Source organism: Mustela erminea, chromosome 21, assembly GCF_009829155.1.
Source record: "Mustela erminea isolate mMusErm1 chromosome 21, mMusErm1.Pri, whole genome shotgun sequence".
In the NCBI taxonomy this organism is placed as follows: Eukaryota; Metazoa; Chordata; class Mammalia; order Carnivora; family Mustelidae; genus Mustela; species Mustela erminea.
This window is the reverse complement of record NC_045634.1, coordinates 2,179,338-2,191,950: the sequence shown is the minus strand read 5'-3', so window position 1 is coordinate 2,191,950 and position 12,613 is coordinate 2,179,338. Positions and strand designations below refer to the sequence as shown.

At 43.3% G+C, this 12,613-nt stretch overlaps 1 protein-coding gene across 6 annotated transcripts in view; it reads right to left on the bottom strand.

Annotated features, from left to right (window-relative positions):
* The window catches only part of SLC20A2 (solute carrier family 20 member 2), a 107,649-nt gene that overhangs the window by 45,062 nt on the left and 49,974 nt on the right, over positions 1 to 12,613 (bottom strand). For all 6 annotated transcript variants that reach the window (XM_032328790.1, XM_032328789.1, XM_032328794.1 and 3 more), the window contains one exon: positions 3,598 to 4,150. In XM_032328790.1, coding sequence (XP_032184681.1) covers positions 3,598 to 3,886 — 289 coding nt within the window. In that variant the 5' untranslated portion in view covers positions 3,887 to 4,150. The remainder of the gene's footprint in view (positions 1 to 3,597; positions 4,151 to 12,613) is intronic.

Here is a 12,613-nt window from a genome sequence, read left to right as displayed (position 1 = left end):
GCTGCCAAACTGGTGACAGGCCCCGTGGTGGCAGCCAGGCCTCCCTGTGGACAATTCCTTAAGCCTTCCCATCTAAGCCCTGAGCTTCTGAGTGACTGACTAGTTTGTGTTAAAAATAGAGCCAGGGTTTAGAGCACGTTACATGGCACAGAGCTATAACTTGAGAAAGAAACTTTATGATTTCTATTCTTACAAACTGAAAATAATCTGCTGACATTCAGAGAGGAGTATAGAGTCACCCAGATGAATTCAGACCATGGGATTTTCTTTCCTGAAAGCTGCTATCCCTTCTCTGGCTGACTTTATAACATAGGTCCTGGAGCAGCAGGGTTTGTAAGGAAAGGTCAGGGAGGACAGGCCTGCCTAGTCAGGAAGGGGGGCCGGGGGGCCAGGGGGCGGGAGGGGAGGGCAGCGGAAAGGAGGGCAAGGCAGAGGCAGGGATTTGCAGGGCGCCTGGCAAAGTGAGAGCGCGAGGCCTGCTAAGCCTTGGGAATTTCCGAAGGCCAATGGGATTACACCAGTGTTAAGAAAAACAGTGGGAAAAAAGACAGAGATATTTTAACTTGAGATAATGATATCTTATAAAGAGGAAGGGATTAAGTGCGGAATAAAGGTGTAAGACAAAATCTAGGGAAAGTTGGGGGAATGTGGGGAGGTGGCCGCGCAAAGGTGCCCGGTCACGCTGGAAGCAGACAGGCAGCGTGAGTGTGCTCGGGACAGGCAAAGGGATGCGGCACTTCTTACTTTGGTTCAAGGAGACCGCTTGTTCATGCTATCACAGATATTTCCATGAGAAGATGGTGGGTTCTGAATTCTCAGTAGATTTTTGGAACCATTGGTGGTTTCATACTAAGTGGACCGACTAATGCTTCAGGGCTGAGCTTAGTGTACAAAGAGGCTTAATTCTGCAAGTTTAGCTGGCAAAAATGGTTTCTTCCACCCAACCAACCCAATGCTACCACCATTCTATCAGAAAGCACAGAGACCCAAAGGCTTGGGGAGACATTTCTAAAGAAAAAAGAAAAAATAGAATATGACAGGGGGAGATAAAGAGAGAAGAAATGGATATCGAATTTAGAAGGAGAAAGGGACAATTCAGGCACTGGAGAAGAATCAGCTTTGGTTTTGGCCAATAATAATTATACCACCGCCTTAAATTAACAAAGCTCTCATTTGCAAGGAACCCAGTTCTAAAAATCTAGTAACTCACATAAATTCCCAACAAAATAGGCTTTGAGATTCATCTACCCATACATCAAAAGAGAAAGGAAGAAAAAAAAGGAAGATTACAAGAAAGAAACCAAAGCAAACAACATCAAGTTATTCAAGCGAAACCTCAAATTGCTTTGGTTAACCTAACTTCTAGTTGAGGTAAGTATTCTTCATTCTTTCAGTGAACAGCCAAAGGCCGGGGTGGGAGAACTGAAAAACCGGACAGGTCATACTGCCCACACGAAACGTGAGCAGTGACATGAAGGTCTGAGCTCACGAGGCTTCTAGTCTAAGCCGGGGCCTCTGTGTGGCCTCACCGACAAATCTCTTTATAAACAACAGAACCATGCCAGGGCGCCTGGGTGGCTCAGTCGGTTAAGCGTCTGCCAACTGCTCAGGTCATGATCCCAGAGTCCTGGGATCGAGTCCTGCATCACGCTCCCTGCTCAGTGGGGAGTCTGCTTCTCCCTCTCCCTCTGCCTACAGCCCCCCTGCTTGGTGTGTTCTCTCTCGCTCGCTCTCTGATAAATAAATCTTAAAAAAACATAAATACAACTATTCCTCAGAAGTTTTATCCAAAGACAGAAGAAGCTACTGTTAAAACTTAATTTTATAAATGTTTTTCCTTATTTTTCCCCTACTTTCAACATTTTTTGCCCATATCATCCTGACTAGAGAAATCTTAATTTTAGCTCACTATGACTATGTCTTAGATTCCTATCACGAAAACCAAGCATGACTTTTACAAAGAACTGTCATTTTTCTAAGGGAAATTTCACTTTTATCTGGCTATGATGAGAAACAGATAACCAGTGAAGGTAAATAAAATCCAGCCATTAAAACAGCTGTTGTCGGGGCACCTGGGTGGCTCAGTGGGTTAAGCGGCTGCCTTCGCTTTGGGTCATGATCTCAGGTCCCTGGGATCGAGTCCCACATCGGGCTCTCTGCTCAGCAGGGAGCCTGCTTCCCTCTCTCTTTCTCTCTCTGCCTGCCTCTCCATCTACTTGTGATCTGTCAAATAAATAAATAAAACCTTAAAAAAAAAAAAAAGCTGTTGTCATGAAAGCCATCATAAACCTTACATCATTAAAACACAAAATGTTGAGAAACAGAACTCCTTAGCATGTATTACCAGCATCATGTGCTTGGTATTTAATACCTTAGTACATCAGAATTGGATATGGATCAAACACCTCAACAATTTCTCAAACTAACCTGCTATTGCAAAAAGATGGTGGGCCACCTTATATTTGGTAAATAATGTCCACATTCTGGGTGCTTCAGAAACGCTAGAGAGAGTCAAGAACTAGGGGCCTGTGGACTATAGCTATGTTCTTGGTACACCAGCCACCTTACCTCCTACTGCAGAACCCTTCCTACAAAAGGGTATGTCCTGATGAAAGTAGAAGGTGGTACGATTCCTCTCTAATCATCTTCTCCCTAACCAAATTACCCATACAGATCAGCTGTCTGCTGTGACGTCATCACTACCCAGAGACAAGCAGAACAAGAGTCCTGGGGGCTGCACTTAAGCATTCCTGCCTGAATCTTCTTTCCGGAGGTAGCGAGGGCAGACAGGGCAGCACCCCCATGGTGCTTGCAGCTGATGGTCAGGCTGGCCAGTGGAGAAATCACACCGACTGGCTGGTCAGTCAGCTTGTTACCATGTTTCACTGCCCTCTACACTTCCCCCTCATCTAAACAACTTGAAACTACCAATATAAGGCTGTACTGTAAACAGGTGACACACAAATGGTTGTTTGGCCAGAAAACAAAACAAACACCATCCCAAATGGATCTCCTAGAGGTAGAATCAGAAAATCAAAAATCAAAACAAAAACCAAAATTCCCAGCAAAGGCATTAAAAATAAGGTAGAAGACTAGCACTTGACATTGATTCAGTCAGGCTCAAAACCTCAAACTGAGGACACAAAACTTAATAAATATTGGTTTTTTGGCATCCACGTTTTCAAAACATTGCAGCCTAACTGATGAATAATCTATGGAAAAATAGGCATCAACTGCCAAGGATATCTCACAAGTCAACCTTACAAACACATTCACTGAGACTTGTTATTTCTTTAAAGATTCTCAAACTACTTTAAAATGACAGCTAGTCTACAAACATCTTTGTCTGTTACTTTATGAAAAGCACTTTTAGCCAAATCTATTTTAACAACGTTTGCTAAAAATTTGATATTTGAACATTAAAAAAAAAAATCAAGCTAGAATGCAGAAAGCAAAAATAAGATGTAGTATATATGAAACATCAAACCAGTTTTGAAGTCAAAACATAAATCACACTTATGGACATGACAGAAATATTTGTACAGAAGTAGGCCATCGGGTGCATTTCCCATTGATGTAAAGAATAAGGCTACTTACCGACCATCGCACTAACTTCTCCGGCCATTAGTGTTTCTACTGTCTCGTTGTATAGGTTCACATCAATGATACCTTTTCGAATGGTCTCTCCCACTTTGGCTCCCAGTAACACTGAGCCAGTGGTTTCAAATATTGAAGCCAAAATGCATGCTTGTCTCAAGGTCACCACGCCAGAGCCCACAGCAGTACCAAATGAATTGGCAACATCGTTTGCACCAACAGAAAACGCCAAGATAAAAGCTATGATAAAACCCAAAATGACCATCCACAAATACTCATCCATGGCCATTTTGGAAAGTGGGCTCCGGGTACTTTTCTTTTGCAGAAATATTTTAAATAAACAAAGCTTGAGGTTATACACGTCGTAAGGCCGAGAGTTCTTGTAAACAGTGAGTTTGCTCTGGAAAGTGCTGGACAATGTTAGAGCCTGAACAAACTGCTAACTGCTGGTTTTCAAACTACTGTCAGTACAGTTCATTTGGTTGTGTTCAGTCAGCGGTAAAACACATTCCATATTTTTCCTCCCAATCTGGGAAAGCTGTGATATCTCCTCCTATAACAGAAAAGAAAACAAAAGAAATCAATTACCCTAAGAAACCTGTAACAGTTCGTTCCATCAGAAATAAGTGTTTTAAGCCTACTAATGGGCTCTAACTTTGGCATTTGATAGATCTAACCATAAAGCAACTCAAGGAAGATTATAATTAGGTTAAAGTCTCCCCCCACTCCCCCATGAAAAAATGTTGGTTTCTAGAATGTCAGAGGGTGAGGTATGCTTGAGAATTACAGGTTGACAATAAGCCTTAACAGGATATGACTTTTTGCAATCTGAAAAACATATTTGGTCATTATTTTCAGAAAGAAAAAATTGCTTCAAATGGGTAAAAGATAAAGAAATGGGAAACTCAGTTATAGAGTTTTTCAGATACATGGAATATGCCTGATTCTTGGACCGGTGATGACCAAGTATTATTCTGTGACACCACAGGGTGTGGCTAATGACCTGCCTGAACATTTACAGACAAGAATGAGCGCTCTACGAGCACACCGTGCATGTGTCTGAAAGAAGGCTTACAGGTTCTAGTATACATTTGTCAGAGGCTGACAAAGGTGGAAACCGAAGGCCCTCAGGAGGAAGAGAGAAAGCTGCAGAATGAAATGATCCTACTGAAACACGATTCAGATCATCTTACTATTCCCCAACTACCCATCCCTCACTCAGAGGAAAGGCCAGAGGCCTCACCCACAGCTTGGAAGGCCCTCCATGGTCTCCTGAAGGCCCTGCCCCAGCCCACTGTCCTCAGCTCCTATTGCCCCTTCCTTCACAGGCTCCTTCTTATTCCTTGAAATCACCAAACGCTCTCACCTCTGGGCCTTTGCACCTGCTGATCTCTATGCCAGAAAAACTCTCCCTGACACCTGTGTAGCTACGCATGCTATTTAGGTCTCTGCTCAAATGTCACCATCAGAGAGGCCTTCCCTGACCTCATGAAAGAGCAACCCCTCCCCCCCATGCCATTATCCACCCCTTTCACCCAACTTTTTGGCTGTTTTACTTATCACTGCATTCGTTTATTCATTCATTCTTGTCTGTCTCCTTTCAGGAGGGTGTGGGTACTTTATTTGGTTTCACCGCTGTATCTCCAGGACATTGAATAGTGCCTGGCATGCAGGAAGCCCTAACCAATTTTTTGAATATATGAAAAAAGGGACTATTAATATTAAACATAGAGAAAAGTCCTCTAAGATAAAAAGGCAATGTCACAAAATTAGTATATCCAAGAAGTAAAAATGTCACTAAAAGCTTTGGAACTGTGGTATTCTGTTATTATACAGCTGAAGTACAAAATCCGTGTTTTTTTGAATGAATTTTTTGACTTTGGTGCACAGAATGGTGCTTATTACCACAGTGTGGTTCTTCAGAGATGCTTATTGACCCTAACCAGATAAATTAGGTTCACATGTCATGTCACAGACAGTATAATGATCTATCAACATTAAGATTATTTAGGGGAAAAACAGGACACTAAATTTTATGTATATTGTGATCATGGTAGTATTAAAATCCATATAAAAAGACAGGCAGGTTAATATACTAAAAATCAGAACAGCAGCTAACTTTGAGTGGCAGGTAGTGTTACAGACAATTTTTTCCTTTCCATCCAAAACGAAACTGAGTAACATGCTTTTCAAATTAAAATAGTACATAATAAATATTTGGTCATAGTGCCATCTATGTATGCAATGCTATAGGCATATAATGAAATAGAAAATATACACTGACAAACTCTGTCACTTCCTAAGATTTGAAGCCTATGCAATTCTAGAGATTTAGAGCCCACATGAGACAAACGAAAAGACCATTCTAACGGCAAGGAACAATATCCTACTAAAAGAGTATTTTATTAATATCATGGACACATCAAATCTAGAAGTGAAAATACAAAATAGGAAATATTTTGGACCAATACGATCGAATCTTAAAATAGAAATCTTGATGAAATCTTGTCAGGTTAGCTTGCCAACAGGGCGAACAAGAACAACATTCAACAAGTATTTATTGAGAACCTCCCTTGTGCCAGTCACTAGGAACACGACGATGAGTGAAAATGGATGTGGGGCTCACCGACCCGTGACGGGGGCAGACGCTAGCACGTAAACACACAAATGTACGACCCTTGGCTGTGGTGAGTGCCAAGGAGGCACGAGGCCCACGGCCCACGGTGTTGTGAGAGCGCAGTTCTGGGCCAGGACCAGACCTGTGAGAGCAGGGAAGGCAATCTAGGAAGGGGCAGCGAACTCTGGGCAGGGGGAGACATTCCAGGCACAGCCAGGGGTGGGGGGAAGGGGCAATGCGGGGGAGGACAGGCAGGCTGGTGCGAGGCAGCGTCCAGCAAGCTGAAGATGGTGGCCACCACGCGGTCAGTAGGGTGTCACTGCAGGGTTGTAACCAGAGGGAGGCCCACAGGATCAGACTTTCGAGAAGGTCACTGTGGCCACCATGTGCAGAAGGGGCTGGACAGAAGAGAAAACGTGCTGAGACTGATTCAGGGCTACTGCGTGGTGCAGGCAGCCCCCACAGAGGCCCCCCGGCCCAGCGTGGCCATGCCACCGACCGAAGAGAAAGGACGTTTATTAATGAGGTTTCTGGGGCTCAAGCGGTGGTGGCGTATGCGTGCGGACTAAGAGAGACAGATGGTTGTTGGCTGGCAGGACTGGGCTAAGAAACAGACAAGGGGAGTTTTTATGTTTTCTCCTTTGTATTGTTTCTAGTTTTGTTTTTACACGTTAGGGCGAGGTTCACCCACAGGTTCACTCTGGGACAGGCTGCACACAGAGGTCAAATCCAAGAGCACCAGGCAGATATGTCCTCAGCCTGGCGTGGCTTGGAGAGGCTTTTAATTGTCTTTATGATACCTTAGGCACCATTTCAGACCAGGACCCCTCTCCTATTCAGATAATCTTAGGTAATTAATTTCTACAACTGTGTCAGTGAAATGCAGGTTTTGTCCTTCATATTATGTCCAATAAGCATCTGGTTGAGGAGAAAGGCTTTTTTGAGACCAAATGACTTCTATTTTTTATTCTATTTATAAGACTGGTTTTTTTATGGCAAGGTCCAACACCCCGGTTTCCTCCCTCCCCCACTCGTTTTTATCAAACGGGAACAAAATAAAACAAAGCACTTCAACAACTGCACAGTCTATTGCTGAAACAGAGCTTGGCACCCCCCGCAGCGGGGCCAGGGAGCACCGAGCACAAGGCTGAGAAGGGAATCTGTCAGGGGTACAGAAGCCCAAATCCTGAGTGGCTGAGGTCTGGCCGGTGTGTCACCAGACAGTGCTGGCTGTTTGAAAACAGGATGGAGGTGCGCAATCAAGTTCGCGGGGAAAAGGCTGGCTTATTCAACGAGTGATGTTAGGCCAACTTGCTCATAACTACCTGGAAGGAAGAAATAAGTTAGATCCCTACCTCCAGCCAAAATGAACTGAAGATTTAAATGTAAAAACCGAAACCTGAAGAAAAGAAGAAAACACAGAGGTAAATAGTTACTTAATATTGGGATGGGGGAGCCTAGACCTGATACTGAAGAATCAATTCATCTGAGTTCACAGAAATCATGTCGTTGGGAGACAGAGAGGCCTGACGTGTGGAGGTGTCACAGGGAAATGCCTCCTCTCCTGCTCAGCAATGATTCTCAGCGAGGACACAATGGCATTTAAATCTTCTAGCTAACGCTTTGGTTCTCTCTCTTCTACAAGGGCTTCTCCGAAAAGGGTCAGGACAAGCCTCCTAAATCTCTTGCCTTCCCCCCAGTATGAAAGCCCCTATATGGCTTCGATTCACAGAACTGAATGTGTCAAGATACTCTTTAATTTTCAAATGCCACTGACCTCTCACATTAGAGGAACAGAGACCTTAGAATGTTCGGAATCACTGGAAGAGGTATTGAGGGGTTTTCTAAGTTCTACCTCCCAAACTTGTAAAGTTAACAAGATCCTCACTCTCTTCTCTCAGGGCCCTCGATGTTTCTGAGCAAGCTCCTCAACTCTGAGGCCTGCCCACCATCACTTCTGTCCCTTGATCTCTGAACCAGCCACGCCTCTGTCACCAGGCCCAGTGAGAGCACTGGCAGGACTCCCAAGCCAAGGATTTATAGATTCTCTTTCTAGAATTTTCCTCCGTGAGCATCTGCTTCAGCTCTACCTCATACCCTCTTATCTACACTAGAAATCTGAATGTTGAAGAAAAAGTGAAAACAAATATTCTCAGACTAATTCTAGATGAATCTGTACACAGTTTAAAAACAGGGACGTGGCTGAGCTATGGCACTTAATAGACATTAATTTAAAAAAAAAAAAAAAAAAAAAAAGCTTAGTTGGGAGGCTTCCAGTTCTGAAACGTTGCTAAAGGTAACATCCAAGATGACCCGTGGCCTTCTCAAGCAAACGTGCCAGAGGATGCCTGTTGCAGACCTCCGTCCGCCCTCCTCTCTCTCTCAGCCTTGGAGTCCCATCAGCCCCTCAGCTGGCACAACCCATCCCAGACAATCAGGTCTGGAGTGGACTGTGGCTAAATTAGGACTCCTTCCCAGGGACCTTGTGGTTTTAAAGGCCTAGCCCACAGACAGCCTCCCTTCCTTCTGTTTGCTTCTGGCCTATGCCAAGCTTGTCCCTGAGATTTCATGGACTGTACCCAGGCCAAGATCCCCCAACAACAGGTGAGGGGAAGGAGCCAGGTCCTCCATGCAGAGGACCCCGGTGCTCTGAAGTAATTTTCCAACACCTCACTTAAACCCAAAGTTGGGGCACCTGGGTGGCTCAGTGGGTTAAACCTCTGCCTTTGGCTCAGGTCATGCTCTCAGGGTCCTGGGATCGAGGCCTGCATCAAGCACTCTGCTCAGCAGGGAGCCTGCTTCGCCCTCCCTCTCTGCCTGCTGCTCTGCCTACTTGTGATCTCTCTGTCAAATAAATAAGTAAAATCTTTAAAAAAGCAAAACAAAACCAAAAGTGACTCACACCTACCCTCTAGAAATGTAAAACCTATTTTCCTAAAAGTTAGGGTTGAATCTTGCCTTCTGACACTTTGGTAGAAATCTGAAGACACATAGTCTCTTCAATGGTGTGGTGTAAATCTAACAACTCTCTGCTACCTGTGAGTAAACGTGGCTAGTCAGCCATCAAGACTATTAGCTTTTCCCAATAAATGGAAAGGTAAAAATGGAAGATTCATTTTTGAAATCTTACGTACAGAATAGTATAGCAGAAGCATTTTTTTCTTTTCAACGCTGGAGGTAGATATTGTCATAAGGAGTTTCTATCAACACCATCATTCTTGAATAGCTCATAAAAACATCTCCTTTACACTCTTAAATTTTAAAAATTAATTATAAAATAGTATACTTATGACAAAACATACTGAGTTTCATATTTTCACAATAATGATAAAAAAATGGAAACAGGACAAGAATGGCTCTGAAACTTGCTTTAACTACCTTTAAATGGCATATTTTACGAACATGCAAGGCAGTCTATGGGAGCACAGGAGCCTGGAGAAAGGCAGATGATATCGTGACTGAAGCAGAAGCAAGAAAGCAAGAGAGAGAGAGGGAAGGGGAAAGAAAGAGGGGGGGAGAAGGGGGGAAATTGTCCAAAGGGAAGGCAAGACAACCAAGCCCAATGTTAGACCCAGCTTGGAACACAAGGACACAGAAGCAAGACGAAGCAAGTTTACTCAACGGGGACAAAGAGCATGAGTGTAAAGCCTGATAATCTTCATTAAAGACGTTCAAAGTGAACAAGCTGCAGATTAAAACCCAAAGTAAACTGGCAATAAACGGCAAGGACAGTTTACGAACACTGTGGCCGTCCCCAGCACTTCAGCTCCTCACCTTCTCCTTCTCCTTCTCCTTTTCTCTCTGCTGTTAAAAAAGGAACATTTGTTTCTCCTGCATGAAGAAAGGGAAAGAGCTCAGGAGCTGCCATCTGAGGTTCTGGGTCCATTCCGGTTCAGCTAGCTACTAGCTACACAACTGGGGGCAAAGTCATTTAAATGACTCATCTGGAAAATGGGAATAATGACACAAGACATGGTGGCCATGTAAAGGCCCTAGCTCAGTGCCAGGGATCAATACATGGTGACTATTACTATTATTAGCAGATAAAGCCCTGGGGTCATGGTCAGGAAACCCAGGCCTACTCCTGGCTTTGTTACTAACTAGCAGTGTGACCTTGGGAAAGACATATCCACTTTCTGAATTCCATTTCATCATCTGTAAAATGGGGATAGTAATAACACATGTACTTGGTAGAATTATTGTTAGGATCAAACCTAACAAATGCATAAGTGTGTTGTAGTTGTGGTTAGCCTCAAGCCACCTGAAGTTATCAGTATCACTGTAGACACAGGAAGAACAACTTGAAGCTCCAAAAACCTTCTAGAAGGATCTTCCTCACTCTTACACCCCCCACCTCTAGCAGTCATGCAGATATACCCACCGCACCTCCCTCTAGTCCTATTCCTCCTCGATGTACAAATTCTGGCCTTGTCTTTGATTAAAGACTGACATACATTGGAAGGCACGGGAACAGTTTTGAGGGTTGGATGGAGCTGAAGAAGTAGATGAAGATACCTCCAAAAGGTGCTAAGAAAAAAATACCATGCAAAATGGTAAAGCCACTTTGGACAACGGGATGGCAGTTTCTTATAAAGCATATGCTCATCACGTAAGTCAGCAGTCCCATTCTGAGGTATGGTCACCCAAGAGAAATGAAAACACGTATCTACACAGGGAACTTTTTATTCTATATCTTGAGTATGGTGGTAGCTACACTACTGGGCACATGTATCAAAATTCATGAAACTGTACACTTGCAATTAGTGAATTTTATTATATATAAATTATACCTCAATAAAACAGACTATAAAAACACTGGCATATATAACTACGTGAAGTGATGGATGTATTCTTTAACCAGATGGGAGGAAACCTTTCAGAATGTATATGTGTACAGAATCATCACGGTGTACACTTCAAATATCTTACAGTTTTATTTGCCAATTAATTCTTTACCTCAGTATTCTACCTCAGTAAAGCTGAGGTAAAAAGCCAATATGATACTGGTCATAAAAATATATAAAATATTCATTCTTGATATGTTTCCCTTCCTATATTGCTGGCTTTGCCTTCCCCCACCCCCAGCTGCCTTAGGTTAAATAGTTAAAAGGAAAAGAAGAGAAAAGAAATGGGAAGGAAGGGAGAGAGAAAGAAAAGTAACTCTCTTATTGAATGGAAGAAGGAACATTCTACTCAAACATAGTAAAAGCAGCCCATTTGACCAATCGAGCAAGGGCTCGGGGACAAGGTGTCACACCTTGTTTAAAACAATGGCATCAAGAAGCAAAGAGCAAATACAGATCAGTGAGAGGAAGTGCAAATTCAAAGTTCCACAGAAAGGGACTCAGACACAACTCTTTTTCGAGGCCAGAGATGAAAGGCGAAGGCCTGCTGTGGGCACAGATTAGACCTCTCTTCCAACCAGGCACATACTATTTCCACAGGGAAAGAAAAGCAGGGCATTCTTGTGGAGCCAAGTCTCCAACCTCGCTTCTTCAGGATCTAAAAGGTGGAAACCCATTCATTAGCATTCAGGTTTACAGCAAATATAAATACTTCAGCTGAAAATCACCCCTATGGAGGCCCACAGATGAAAAACAGTTTAAATCTGGACTTGCGGACACTTCATATACCAAAGGCTTCAAGGAGGTCAATTAAAATAAGTTAGAGCATAAGCAAACTATAAATAAACGTGTCACCTTGCTGGGCTACTCCAATACCGACTCTACAATGGGTTCGGAAATGTTCTCTCTCTTAAGTACAGCTGGAAATGATTTAAACAGTTCTAAGCAGGAGCATTTATTTTTCGTATGGGAATTGGTACCAGGCTGGGTTAGATGCGTGGCAGTCCCAGTACGCCGTCTTGAACAAGAAGTACGCAGAGAGAGTATGGGTGGCTTTATGACATGAACCTCACAAGTCCAAGAAAATAAGCAAATAATCTGAAATGTGAACAAATACTGATGTACAAAGATGTCATTTATTACAATCATGAAAAAAAGGAAACCATTTAACTATCCCCCAGATAGGAGGAAAAGCTAAGGAAGCACTGATGACTTCTAAAGAGGAAATATTATATAGTAACTAAAATGATGTAACTTGAGGGGTGCCTGGGTGGCTCAGTCAGTTAAGCCTCTGCCTTTGGCTCAGGTCATGATCCCAGGGTCCTGGGATCAAGCCCCACATGCGGCTCCCTGCTCAGTGGGAGTCTGCTTCTTCCTCTGCCCCTCCCCCTGCTCATGCTATCTCTCTCACACTCTCACGCTCTCCTCCTCTCTCAAATAAAAAATAAAATAAAATAAAATGATGTAACTTGAAGAATTTTTCAAGTTACATAATTGGCATTGGAACATTCTCTGCAAAGGGAAAAATCAGCATACAAATGGTATGTGCCAAATG